A 14488-nucleotide genomic window follows, 5' to 3' on the forward strand; every position below is an offset into this window, starting at 1 on the left:
TGGCCCATTGCTACGGGCCATTCGATCCCTATACAACCGTTGCAAGAGCTTGGTTTGCATTGCCGGCAATAAGTCGGATTTGTTCCTGGTGGGTGATGGGCTTCACCGGTTCTGTTCATAATTTTTATGGACAGGATTTCTAGGCGCAGCCAAGTGGCGGAGGGCTTTCGCTTTGGTGGCCTCAGAATCTCATCTCTGATTTTTGCGGATGATGTGGTTCTGTTGGCTTCATCGGTTCCTGCCCCAAGTGGAGGAGTTCAAGTATCTCGGGTTCTTGTTTGCGAGTGATGGGAGAAGGGAGCCGGAGATCGACAGACGGATTGGGGCTGCAGCTGCAGTAATGCGGACGCTGCACCGGTCCGTCGTGGTGAAGAGGGAGCTGAGTGTAAAAGCTCTCAATTTACCAGTCGATTCCGGCATGTCCCACCGGGAGGAGGCCCCGGGGCAGACCCAGGACACGCTGGAGAGATTATCTCTCGGCTGGCCTGGGAACGCCTTGGTGTTACCCCGGATAAGCCGGAGGAGGTGGCTGGGGAGAGGGAGGTTTGGGCCTCTCTGCTCAGGCTGCTGCCCCCGCGACCCGGCCTCGGATAAAGCGGATGAAGATGGATGGATGGATACTAATAATTATCAAATACTCAAACTTAAGACAGATCATTTCAAAATCTAAAAAAATCTTTTTCAGCTCACGATAACCTAATAATCACAATCTGGATGACCACACAAGCTTGTAAAGTTTGTGCACTTTCAGTGATTTATTTTCATCCTTTGACCTTTTTCTCCTATAAACTTTTTTTTAATGATTGTTTTAAAATCTAGAATATAATATTTAAACAAACTCCTTGTGGCCGCACCCTCACAGCCTGCACTTTGCAACCTACCATTATACTGTTAATTAATACTCGACTCAAGCTCATTTAGCTTTACATTACAAAGAAAATATATCAAAATAGTCTGAAAATATTAGAAGAAAAATCAATGAAATGAGTCATTGATGGCATGATTCAATTGTAGCTACCATCACGCTGCTAAACATGCAGCATTTAAGCAGAAGTGGCCCAATAACTGAGCCTTGGGGAACAACATATACTTACTCAGACATACAGTTATAAACACCCAGTGGTCACTAACAATTTAAATGAATTAATAGTTCTGTATAAATTCTGTATAATAGAAATTATACAGAATTTTCCAGTATTGTATCTGTAGCAGCGGAGCAGCAGAAGCAGCAGTTTACATTCTGTGTAATTCAAAGACTGAACCTTCACACATGAACACAGACCCTAGCTCCAATCACCACCTGGCTGCTAAAGAAGAGGAAGAAGAGGAAGAAGAGGAAGGGCAAAAGAAAAACATGGTTGCATAAAAAATTAGCTCCAACACCCAAAACACCAAACCAACAACCACAGAGAAGACAGCCTGTTGAAAACAGAAAAGGAAAAGAAAATCATAGAGGTGCTTGGCCCTCACCTGATCCTCAACACAATCAGGTATAAATGCATCATTTTTATTGCATAACTTAAGTCTGAGTCACTGCCTTAAGCTAAAGATGCGTTTTTACAGTCAAGCTGTAGTTTGCAGCAACAGTAGCTCCCACAGTGCACTTGATTTAACATTAAACCCAATCATTCCCACAGAGACAGGCAGGTAAACTTGAAAGGAAAGAGACCAGGACTGATGAGAGCAAGCATAGAGTGGCGAAGAGGGGTGGAGCCTGATTGTAGTGAGACACCCCTCCCTTGAGAATGGCTGGGACATACCGCACAGTCAGATACTGGTGTGGCATCTGGAAACGGCTTGCAACGAGGTTTGGTGAGGAGGCTGCCCTGATGGAGAGATGACATGAGGTGGGACTAGGCAGACACAGAGACACAGACAGATGGATGGAAAGGAAGACTGAAGATGTGCTAAGAGATCAAATAAAACCATTTCAGACTACAAATATCCACATTACATACACACTCTAGAACTGTGGACTTGGATGTGTTTATTGTTTTTAGTGTGACACTAACCAGCTAAACACTCAGCTAATCTGACTAGCTGATAGTCACAGTAATATGCATCTTGGTTAGTAGGAAACTACTTGTGGATAATACGACTTCAGTAAAGCATCATAAGACTGATATATCCATTGATCAGCCCCAACATTAAAACCACCATCCTGTGGTTAAGCTGCACATCCTTCTGTTGGCCTCAGGATCAGGTTAGTTCCCACAGATGCACCGTCAGACTGGGATAGGCGTGTTAGGAGGCCAGCTCAACGACCTGGGCTTGGACTTATAATAATCACATGATATGTGGTTCTAATGTTGGGCTGATCCATAGCTGTTAGCAAACTTTACGCTTCATTCATTAAGTTGGTGTCACTTCACTAACAAGCTGCCTGCTATTTCTCAGTATTTACCAGAACACTGTCAAAGCAGTAACACATTAAGTTTAATGCACGCTGCTGTAAACCCCAAATACTAATGCAGCTAATTTGTGTTTATTTATAAAGACATTTTATACTGACAGCACTAACAAGTGCTAACGAATGAATTACCACAGTCCTCGTCCTGAACACCGTCTGAAACTTTGCATGTGTGCTGGGCAATTAAATTCACTGATGATCAGAGGAACACGAGAAACAATATTTGAACAAATTAAAGTAGAAAAAAATCTGCATCTTAAAATGGAAAAGATCCCACAGTATTTTCACATTTAGGAAAAACACGGGGAAGAGTTCGTTTCTGCATGCAGCCTATTATGATGGCGTATTGAAACACTGTTCCAGACGCATTTTTCACCTATTAGATCTGAATAAAAAGAATGAAACTATTTACTCTGATATTATTGTCTCAGGCACAGATCAAGCCCACCTTCCAATCAAATCTTTTTGCTTATGAGGGACATCCAATGAGGAGAAAGATGGGAGGTTTTGTCAGACGGATGATGAACTGAGGGGTTGCACTGATATTATTGATATTAACAAGGCTTATTCTGCAAATCATGCAAAGCTACTGTAACAGAGCCAAAGGACAAAGGCTGGAAATAAACGGGTCCCCTTTAATGTGGCCAGCATGAACATTCATTCTTTTTATATCTGTGTGTTTCTCACATGTCAACAAGTCTCCTGTTTAAAGTGTTTCAGCAACATCGTCATTTAAATGTAAATCATATTCTAAACTGTTTAAAATTATCTATTAATTAAGAAGCAATTCATTGCTTTTGTGTATAATGTTTGGGCCAATGTGAAGAGCCACTTCAGAACGTGCTCTCACCTGTAAATACTGACTGCAGTTATGACTCCCTCTCTAACACAGGGAACACATCTCTGGGCTTTACAGAGATAATTCATTTTAAACATAAAACACATTGTTTACGCTTAATTTACTCAATGTCAAGCTTTTTGTTGAGGATTTATGGACATCTTTAATTCACAATAGCTGCAGCGAATGCACCTTTCTTCCTTTCTCAACACTTAAACCCTTTGGCCTCCCCACTGTGCTTAGAGGCACAGGCTCTTTCAACACAGTCAACCTCTCACATCACTTTGTAGACATCCTGACACCACCGGGAGGGAAACAAACAGCATGACATCTTTCAAAACATCTTTCTCTGCCTTCGTCACATCAAAGTGCACCGACCCCCTAATCTGCAAATGGATCAGTCACAAGTGGGAGAGATGTTCACCTAATATAGAAGCAGAACAAGGACCGAAGCTGCTGGCACTCGGGATAAGAGCTGAATCTTCAAGGTCGGAAATTCTTCAAAAATCCATAAACAGAAGTGAAAAAGCACCTCTGCTCATGCACAGAACAAACAATCGCAGCTTTGTGCACAAGGGAACACCATGAAGTTGTACTTTGGTACTTCCTGTGAGCCATCCTAAAGTAGAAATGGCATTTATACAAGATAGAGGACATTTCATTTAAGAAGTCCATATAAACAAAGTTTAGCAGAACTAATGGCGATTAGCTTATGTTGTCTTTTTTTATTGAATATTGCTGCGTCTAACTTGGCTTTAAAATTCATGCCTAAGCTACGAGGCAGATTAATGCAGGTCTCATTATTTCCCTTCATGTTTACACGTCCTGTTACTCGATATAAAAACTGATGGTTTGATTCATGACTCCACCCAGAAGTATTCTTGTAGGATTTTCATTTATTTATTTTTTTATCTCTGGTTGCCGCTGGTTACCTTTTCTTCATGTTTTCCTGCTCCTGTCTCCTTCACAGTTACATTTTCCACTGACACCATTTCTGATCATGTAGTCTTGAATCCTCCATTTATCTAATTTCCTCAGTATTTTTAAGAACACACTGCACACCATGCCAGGCACCAGTGTGCGGTTTAAGCTGCAGCTGCTCTAAAACAGCACTATTGCTCATTAAAATCCTTTTTGACATATTTCTGTAATAGTTAGTCCACCACTATGTGCAAGTTCTTTCATCTAAATGATCATTTTTCACCAAAAAACAGAAAAAAATAGTGAAGTATATTATGATCTTTATAAGACGCCAAATTACAGATAAATACTTGATTAAATAACCATAAAGAAGTCCAGTGTGCCAGTTGTTATCTGCCTTAAAAAATAACATAATTGTTTGGTTTTAAACTTTGATAAATTTCTAAAATATTTGCATTTTTTGATTTTATCACAGTGTTTGTTATTATGTAATAAATGCATTCGTATGCAGCTAACAGCTCTTTGGAAATCCATTTTTGGAACAAACCCCACATGTTGCACAGATTCAGCTGCAGTAACAGCTGTACAAGTGTAAGGCAAGTTTATTTACAGCAAGGTGATTCAAAGCGCTTTACAGAGACATTAAAAAACAAAAACAAATAAAAAGCATGAAAAAAATGTAAGTTTTGAAATTTAAGCTTAAAGTGTGGATTTGGTGCTTTATTCAAATGCAGCTGAGAACAGGTGAGTCTTCAACCTGGATTTAAATAAACTGAGTGTTTCAGCTGATCTGAGGCTTTCTGGGAGTTTGTTCCAGATATAAGGAGCATAAAAGCTGAATGCAGCTTCTCCGTGTCTGGTTCTGACTCTGGGAACTGATAAAAGACCGGATCCAGATGACCTGAGGGATCTGGAAGGTTCATACTGGGTCAGGAGGTCATTGATGTATTTTGGTCCTAAACCATTCAGAGCTTTATAGGCCAGCATCAGAACTTTAAAGTCTATCCTCTGACGGACAGGCAGCCAGTGTAAAGACCTCAGAGCTGGACTGATGTGGTCCACTTTTTTGGTCTTAGTGAGGACTCGAGCAGCAGAGTTCTGAATGAGCTGTAGTTGTCTGACTGATTTTTTAGGTAGACCTGTAAAGATGCTGTTACAGTAATCAAGCCTACTAAAGATGAATGCATGGACTAGTTTTTCCAGGTCCTGTTGAGACATCAGATCTTTGATCCTAATATATTCTTGAGGTGATAGTAAGCTGACTTTGTTATTGTCTTAATGTGTTTTTCTAAGTTTAGGTCTGCATCCATCACTACACCCAAATTTCTCGCCTGGTTTGTGGTTTTTAGATGTATAGATTGAAGTTCTCTGGTGACCTGTAATCGTTTTTCTTTGGCGCCAAAGACTATTACCTCAGTTTTGTTTTTGTTTAGCTGGAGAAAATTGTGGCACAACCAGTCATTGATTTCCTCAATGCATTTACCAAGAGCCTGTACAGGGCCTCGGTCTCCTGGTGACATTGTGATATATATTTGTGTGTCATCTGCATAGCTGTTTATGTGATATGTCAAACAAACAACGCTGATTCATCCTTTGAGTTTAGTAACTTTTGTATGTTTGAATGATTTATAGTGAAGCTGCCAAAAACTAAAAGGATGCTCCTCTGACGCTGGACCAGTACAACAACTAATGATGAGAGGATCAAAAGGCTGTTTGATCATCCTTTTGTTCCTAAAACTTGGAAAAGGTTCCACCTGAATTATTTCCAAAGTACTTTTGTTGTTACTTTGACTCTGGTTTCTTCAGGCTGTGTTGTAAGCATATTATTTTATGCATCAGACAATAATACATTTGATAAATAATGCATCTTTAGATTAAACCACGTGGAGTATGCTCTAACAGACGAGGTGAAATGAGATGGGAAGTGCAACATGGCTGATAGTAAAATACTGTCAGGGGGCCGAGCTGCAGGCTAAAGCCACACATTGTCAGAAACAGTCCACCAATGTTGAATTTGCTTTAACATATTTGGCGTCCAGATTGATGGCAGCAACTGTCACTCGTGCATGATTGGAGGAGACCTCACAGAGAGGAGAACTTGGACTTATTTCTCCCTTCAGCTAAACATCAGCAACTGTTAGAAACAGCGGGTCTGAAACTGGAGGCAAATTTAAATAAAAATAGAAATAAATAAAAACCAGCTGACTGTTTGCAGAACTAAACAGCTCTGCAAACAGTTGAATTAACGCCCACTTAGATTGAAATGGGCTTTTAAAAAGTTCCACTTCACTTTGTCGCTAAAAGCAGGCAGGCCATGTGTGCCTGTTCTAAAATACTTTTCCTCCTTGCAGTAATACATGTTCGGGATGCACAGCATGAAACAGCACGGAGCGGCAGACCCAATGAAATCTGAAAAGTGACACAGTGTGAAAAACACCCTGGATGGTGAAAGTACTGGAGCAAAGTGATTTTCTTTCCAGATGAACAGTCGCTGCTGGACAGCGTCAGGATTTCATCTTCACAGGCAGTTACTCAAAACATGTGAACTCAAAACAGAAAATATACACACCTATGGATGGAAACAACAAACAGCTGTTAGCTTTTATGTGCAGATCAAGAAAATGCGGATATATTTTTAAAAATCATTTGTGATTGAATCCTGTTTCAGAATTTTACAGCCGCTCTGTCTGTTCATAAATAAAACACATTTAAAACGAAGACAAGACTAAAGCTCGGGACTTGTAAGACACGAATGCTGTTATTAGGTCCGATTCTTTATCGATCGCCTCAATATTTCCAGATTCATGTTTCATTATCTGAGTCTCAACAGAAAGAAAAAAAGCTTCATTGTTGCTGCTTCTCCGACACCAGCTTGATGCCATTTTTATGCAAATATCAGAACATAACATGCCAGCACTGATAAAAGGAGTCGATAAGCTTGGAGGTGCACGAGTCTGCAGAACTGGAACATTTGGAGCAGTTTCTTGTTTCCTCCCTCTGTGGCTGAGAAGTTTAGTTTAGTTTCACGAGCCTAAAGGTGGGTTAGGCGAGTCCAGGAACATGTTTCTCATTTCACTGTGCTCCATGATGCTGTCCCTGCAGCTGAGACTGCCTGTGGTTGTCCTGTGACAGCACAGACAGCAGGATAAACGCAGGACAGCGGCACCATTTTTACTTAACACTACAACACAAATTTGTCCACTCAACTCAATTTAAAGTTGAGAGACTGCTGCTTACACAGGAAATAGTGGGACTTCCACAGAGAGTCTAAAACAACCAGAATGATTGGTCAGAAGTGCTCGACAGGATCACTTCCTGAACTGGCTGATGTCCTTGCTACTGTACTGTGTTTTGAATAAATGCCACTTTCACTGACCTGTTGCTCTTTTTGCTGACATTCTACTTTGGTTCTTGTGTCCACACATCCTCTGGAGGAAGCTTGTGTCGTGCTTTTTCGCAGACTCGCATTATTTTGCTCGTGGCCGTAGGCGAAGGTGTGATGCTGACTGCCATACAAATCTACAGTTCTGCCTTCATACTCTGTCTTTACCACAGGGTACGGTTCTACTCTACTCTACTATGTGAAGGCCTTGAAATACTACATCTCCTTCACAGGTGCAGCAACCTTCTGAGTGGGCTCTACCTGCTTCCAGCTGATGGCTGAATGATGCAGCGGTCCTCCACCCAGCCTGCAGACAGACATTATTGCCTACATGCTGTAGTTGTTTACTGTCACCAAGAGAAACGTGCCCCCTGCAGTCTCCTGTGTGAGCTTCTCCTGCTGTAGGTTTTTTAAATCTTAGGTGTTTTTGTTGTACTGCTGCACTGACACTCATTTTTTGTTCCAGCACATTTCCCATGAAACCAGCATTGAATCTACACACGTCATCATCCACATCAGGCTACATACTGTTGGGTCATTGGAAGCCAGCATGCCTGCATTTGTTACTTACCGCCATGATTAAGCTCTGCATACACAGATACCTACTACTGCCACAAATCCTGTACCATATAAGGGATTGGAAATTTAGCACTTTCAAGTCTGAGGCCTCAGACTTGAAAGTGCTAAATTTCCAATCCTAGGATCCTCCCACTTAGAGGTCAATGAAACCAAGATAAGCAGGTCATCTGCTAAAAGCTAGCATAGATAGATGCTCTTCAACCTGCAGCTTCTGTCCATGAAAGCTATGAAGAGAAGTGATGTCAGAGAGCAGCTTTGGCTCCAACAACGAGTGTTTGAATAGCTGTAGCCTGTTTGGTCACTGCAGTGTAGTTTCTCATAGATGGTTACGGCCGACACTTTTAAGTTGCGCCACCTTATGATGACAAATTTACCCTAGTTGGACCTGACATGACTAGTAGATGTGAAATAACAGTGGAGGTTATTCTGTCTCAGCCAGAGGATTATTTTCAAATCTGTATCTGCTTCTTATTTATTAATAAGTGTGTTTCTGCTCACGGTGGATAAACAGACAAAGGGTGGAAATTACATCGGACGAGAAGTAAAGAAATGGGCGAACACGCTGTAAACCAGACTGAACAGCTGCTGTTGACCACGTGGCTCTTAAACTGCATCAGAGCAATAATAATATTCAACTGCAGCACGAACAGAAGAGGCAAAATAACACTAAACTACAGTAAAGCTAGCATAAAAGCTACGTGTGGTTCACCTCTTCCCATCATGCTGTCAGGAACTGGCTGCTTCAAATGATTATTTTATCTTATTTTTTATTTTGCTTTACTGCTAACAGCTGGGAAAATGTAGTCAGAGTGATAAAGTCTACATGTCGACTCACGTGAGGCACTAATGGTGTGAAGGGCTTCAAAAAATGTGGTTTTTAAACAACTCAGACTACAAGGAATTTATTCAGCATTTATATTGAAAGAGTTTAGGTGTTTTAAAAACGGCTTTAATTTCAAGTATATCAGTTCCTACAAAAACTGATTTAAACAAAGATTTAAGGATTTAAATTTGACTGAGCCCATGATCACAAAGAGCCCAGCAGCCCAACACCAGTCAGAACCCCAAACCTACATGATGCACACAGATCGGCACTCCTGCCCTCCCACTGTGATCATTTGTGTTCTGGTTTGTGTTTCCTTTTCGCTCTTTTATGTTCTTGTTGAGGACACGGAGCTCAGTGTTGTGTGTCCACACAGCAGTGCAGATCAGTGTCAAGCATTTACCTGCGAGTTGACGGTCTGGCCCATGGGAATACGGGAACACTCCAGTGCATACTGCTTCACACAAAAGTAACAGCCCTGGTGGAGTGACACAAAGACCACAAGGTTACTCAACACCAGAGTAAAATAATCCGTAAGACTGCACACAGGGAGTCAATGTGCTGTTTTTCAGGAGAGCTGAAGGCTTGTATGTGGAAAAAATCTATCCTCACCATCACAACAAACAATATGTCGAAAGGTCAAAACGTTTCACGTGTAGCTAAGGATGAGCAAACGGCAAAAACAAACACATAGTGCCAGGATATCAGACCACACACACAGCACGGGGCCAAACGCACAGCGCTGCGACGACAACATCACAGCAGTGATTACCCACTCCTCCCACTCTCAGTAATAGGTTTTGGCAAACACTGTGGCTTATTTCACTCGTCTCACACCAGTTGTGTTCTGTCTCGTTGTACGTTAAGTGTGGGACACAGTAAACAAAAAGGTTGCCATAACAACCTGGGAGGAAGACCTTAGCTGAACACGACTGAAGGCCTAACGAAAGATGCTAGTGTGGGAAACACCAGTTACTCAGTGGGACCCACGATGCAGGCTGATACTGATTCACTCTGAGTGTTTGCAGTGGCAGCGCTGCTGACACTGAGACACTGACCACAGGTACAAATGCTTTACTGGGGATGCTCGAGAGCACTCTGGCAGCACAGCGTTTCACTGTCTGACACACTCCTATGATACAGAAGTACCTGACACCAACTGCCTGCTGTAGACGCACTGCAAACAAAAAGTTCCTCCAAGCATTATTTCCCTTTCACTACTGTAAGAGTTTGGGGCTTTAAGCAGGTCATTACTGTTGAGTGCTACCAGTAGGATGTGGCTGTTGGTCAGTGTGTCGCGCTCTTCTTCGCAGGAATTTGACAGCAAGGTGAAAAGTGACACCAAGCTCAGCGTTTTTATCTGAAGTTGAACACTTTTCGACTTGCTCAGCACCTCTTCTCTTCTCACTGCTGCCTTTTTTAGCATCTTTCAACACTGCAGCAGAACCAACACGACCAGAAACAAAGTGTTAGAAATGCTGGCGTTCAGACCGGATCTCTCCAGGATGAACAGAATAACTGTGAACTTTGGAAACGATCCCCATCAGCGTCACATGGACCTCGTCTGAACAGCCAGTTGGCCGCTGATCGCTGTGACCCATCATCCCTTTAACTATTTAACATTTAACCATCACATTAGATTTTTAATCATTATCTAAACTAAACTGTTCGCCTGTCTCAAAGAACTGAAAGAATCATACCACTGTGATTTTAGCACATACAGTGTATTAGTGAGGACAGCGCTTCTCACCTGAAAAGCCAGTTCCATCAACACGATTCCTCCTGGCAGCGCCCTCTGCAGGTGATATGCGGTGGTCCCAGACGCCGCAGTCTGAAGGTCACAACAGTCACAGTTTGTAACTGTAACATTTTAAATGCGCACCACCTTTATGTGTAGCATAGTACTACTCCAGCACCCTCATCAACACTAATGTTATAATGGTAGATATTCTTTATTGTAACACAATATTGTTTCTAAAGCAACAAACTGTTCCCGCTGTGTGGACTGACTGCTGTGCAGGTTTGGAAAGCAAAGGGAAGGACTGATATCAAAGCGAGGGCTGTCATCTCAGCCTAATGGGATTTAGGTCTTATTTATGCACATATGTGGTGTGGACCTCCATCTGTGCACAGAGGCTTTCATGGTCTCCGAAACACCAGGGCGCATCCAAACAAAGCATTCAGTGGAGGGGGGGGCAGCACCAAACGTAGCTATGCTACCGAGCTCCTCGAAGCTGACGAACATGATTATTGTGCTCTTGCTTCCCACAGGTTTGAAGCCATCTGCCCGTCTCTCCGCTGTTTCACAGAAGGCTCATCTAACCTGTAGAGACGTCCGTCAGGTTCATGCTGCCCCAGTGGAGCCAACGTGCTTGCTGCAAGAAGCATGCGATGTCACAGGAGGCACACCTTCACTCCGCATTATGTTTTTGTTTGACAAAAACCCACCGGTGTTGGATTCGATCATTATCCAGTCAGACGTCCCTGCCGTGGATTAGCTCAGACATAAACAAAGCAAATAAACTTTCATGGCCTGATGTTGTGACATCACTCACAAGGAGACACTTAAAGGTCTTAATTTCTAATCTAAAAGCAAAGTTTTGTTTTAGCATCTCTGTAAATCTGCAGACATGGAGGGGGGCGACGAGTCAATAAATATGCAAACGAGTCCAAAGCTCTGTGTTGGACAGCATCACGGCACAGATTTGAAACTCCTGACTGATGCAGTGAGTGAAGGTCAGGTTGATCTTTGTGTGGCTGCAAAGCCAACAAACCATGCAGGTAACTTTCTAACTGCAGTACGTGAAAGGTCCAGTGCATAAGAGCAATTCAGACCTCAGCTTTGTAAATAAGAGACAGATGATCAGGCCTGTGGCTGATATTGTAAAATCTGCCACTGCGAATCTTTTTCATTTCTCTTTTTACGTAGCTGGCTGTGGTTTTCATGTTCAAATAGCAACGACATAGAAGGTGACGTCATTAAAAGCTGGGACAGAAGGGATCCGGATTTTCCGCCTGCTGTTGCAGGATCACAAGTGATGAAACTGAATTTTGTGATTTCTCACTGTGGCCTGTTTCAGGATGCAGGTGTGCATGTTAGTCTCACCCAGCAGGTAAACAGGTTTATATTTGCCCAATAAGACGTTACTGTGTCTGATTATGTGCAGCTGCTGGTGCCTAAACAGTGTGATTATTTACAATAAATACACACAATGAAAGGACAACATTTAAACCTGCGTCACATTTTGTTTCCTACTTTAAATCAGGCTGATGTTCCGTTAAATCGAGGAGAGCGTCCATATTTGCCAGGTGCTGAAGTTGTGCCACAGAGGAACTTTTTACACGCCATAACTCATTAAAGTTAGCAGCAATGAAAAGGTTACCACTGCCTGAGTACAAACAAAACAGCTTCTTGACCCCCTGAAGCAGCGCTGCAGTCTTTTTCCATTGTTGCATCATTACACACATGTTTACACCGTCTTTGGGAACTCGCATCTGTTTTTTAAAAATACAGAAAGATCTAAAACTGTCAACTTCTCAGCGTGCATGAGTACATGAGTCTTCCTCGAGTTTGCCTCACCACAGCTCAAACCATGGCTGTGGCAGCTCTTCAGTCAAATCTGATAAAAAAAGTTTAAATCAGACGTAGAGGAAATACCCGTCTCTGGAGATGCTGGAGACTTTAGTTTTACTGACACATTAGAAATTCACTGGACCCGTTTTCCCACAGCACAGTCTGACTTTATCCCCAAGTTTTGTGAATAAAAGAGCATTTTCAAGGTGAACACTAACCTTAGGGCTGTCCTCGCTCTTCTGCTTCACATAAGAAAAAGACATCCTGCCTTCTGATGACATAGAGTTCAACATGGCAGCACGAGCGCGGGCGATGCTGCAGGACAGGGGGTGGGGGTGGAGTGGGGGACAGGGGTCAGTAAAGATCTGCTTAAACTATAAAAAACCCAACAAAGGCTCATAGAGAGCCAGCAGCAAATATCCAAGCAGGAAGACAATTCAGTGCGAGTCACACACAGACTGAGAAAGTGACAGCAGGCAGGACGCTCAGGCTTCCTGCCTCAGTGGATGGAGGTCAAAGGTCAGAGGAGAATCAAAACATATGCGATTAGATGACTAATAGACAAGTATGACACACGACAGTGCGAGAGAAGACTGGAGGTTAATGATTCCTGATTGTCTTACATTTTACACACTAAAGGGAGAGAAAAAAAACACCCGTTTACTAATTAAACAGTTTATGAAACTTGTTTATTCTTATCTAATAAACATAAATATGGACTTACACATGAAAGCCTTTATTTTAACTGCTGCCATTAGACATGCCCCAGTTTAGATGCAATCACTCACAAGACACTTAAACATGTGCCCAACCCTGGACATTACATTTCTTTCATTACCATTTAATACTCGTACAGCTGCTTTTGTTCCATATTTCTTCATATTCTCTTATATATTTTCTATATTGTGTATTTTGTTGTACAGTTATTTTATTTTTAACTTTAATTTTTATATTTTACTTTATTCTTTCCTAGTTAAATTTACCCTTTATTTTCATATTTATTTCCTATCCTATTCATAGTCGTTTATTTTAGGTCACGAGCAGTTGTTGTGGGGATTCAGAGATTCTTTTATTGCTACCATATAATCTGCCTTATGAAGAATGTATTAATAACATGTTTCACAGTATCATTTATCAGTAATATTTCCTGCAGGGTTTATATTGCATTGAATATGTCTGTCATCACATTGACCTTTCTATTTTTACAGGTTGAGTTCATTTTATACACAATGCATAAATGTGCTTGGTTAGAGTTGATGTTCCATTCTAGAAGGTTTTAAGCTTCACTGGTGAGAGTGTCCAGATGATACATGCTGAGGGGAGATGAGAACATAGCAGGTTAATTGCATGCACGCTTACGATACACATATTAATCTAGTAGCAGGTTTGAGTGAAGGCCTAAGCGTCTTCTGCTTCAGTTTGAGACTGGCTGCAAAGTACTCTACTTAGGGATTAATGACGAGGGTCCAATTATTAGCTCTCAGAAATGCTAAGACCTGAAGTTATTACCTTAAAAGGCAAGTAATGTAGAAAGGAGAAGTTATATGTCGGTGTAAGGTTATATGTACGTGATGAACCCTTGTCTGTACGAGTTGAACTGTTGCCCGTCTGTCACCATGTATTTTTGAACTGTATTGACGTAGGTGTGATATTTTGTCCTATAAAACCAGAGCCCAGTGTATTCTTGTCAGAGCAACACATTCTGTATGCTGACGGTTAGTTGTTCTCCTGTGATAATAAAACTCATCGTTTGATTGCACTTTTCCGGAGCCTCCATCGTTTGTTGTCTGGTCTAAAGTTGATCGATCTCGCAACATTGTCTAAGCACTTCACTGTGTATGTGACAAATACAATTTGAATTTAAATGGGGGCATTAAAGAGAAATCTCTGAGAACAAGCAGCCCGGATTCAACGTAAAGTTCTGATTAACACGTCTGAGCTCATGGAGGGGGACGCACAGG

At 41.8% G+C, this 14488-nt stretch overlaps 2 protein-coding genes across 15 annotated transcripts in view; one reads left to right on the top strand and one right to left on the bottom strand.

The window, feature by feature from the left end:
* The window catches only part of hyi (hydroxypyruvate isomerase), a 38399-nt gene extending 25554 nt beyond the window's left edge, over positions 1-12845 (top strand). The window contains exons 9-10 of the transcript XR_014888490.1: positions 7785-7952; positions 11225-12845. The gene's annotated coding sequence lies outside the window, so the exon portion shown is untranslated. The remainder of the gene's footprint in view (positions 1-7784; positions 7953-11224) is intronic.
* The window catches only part of szt2 (SZT2 subunit of KICSTOR complex), a 108290-nt gene that overhangs the window by 10337 nt on the left and 83465 nt on the right, over positions 1-14488 (bottom strand). For 12 of the 14 annotated variants that reach the window (XM_085246166.1, XM_085246162.1, XM_085246169.1 and 9 more), the window contains 4 exons: positions 12746-12842; positions 10704-10784; positions 9357-9431; positions 1761-1826 (listed from right to left, as the gene is read on the bottom strand). In XM_085246166.1, coding sequence (XP_085102292.1) covers positions 1761-1826; positions 9357-9431; positions 10704-10784; positions 12746-12842 — 319 coding nt within the window. Of the gene's footprint in view, positions 1-1760; positions 1827-9356; positions 9432-10703; positions 10785-12745; positions 12843-12948; positions 13841-14488 lie in introns of those variants that run through there. The other 2 variants (XM_085246167.1, XM_085246168.1) reach the window with 2 other exon arrangements.

This window comes from Mchenga conophoros, linkage group LG15 (assembly GCF_057382185.1).
Source record: "Mchenga conophoros isolate Kocher_MC1m ecotype Shallow Benthic linkage group LG15, M_conophoros_male_GT1.1, whole genome shotgun sequence".
In the NCBI taxonomy this organism is placed as follows: Eukaryota; Metazoa; Chordata; class Actinopteri; order Cichliformes; family Cichlidae; genus Mchenga; species Mchenga conophoros.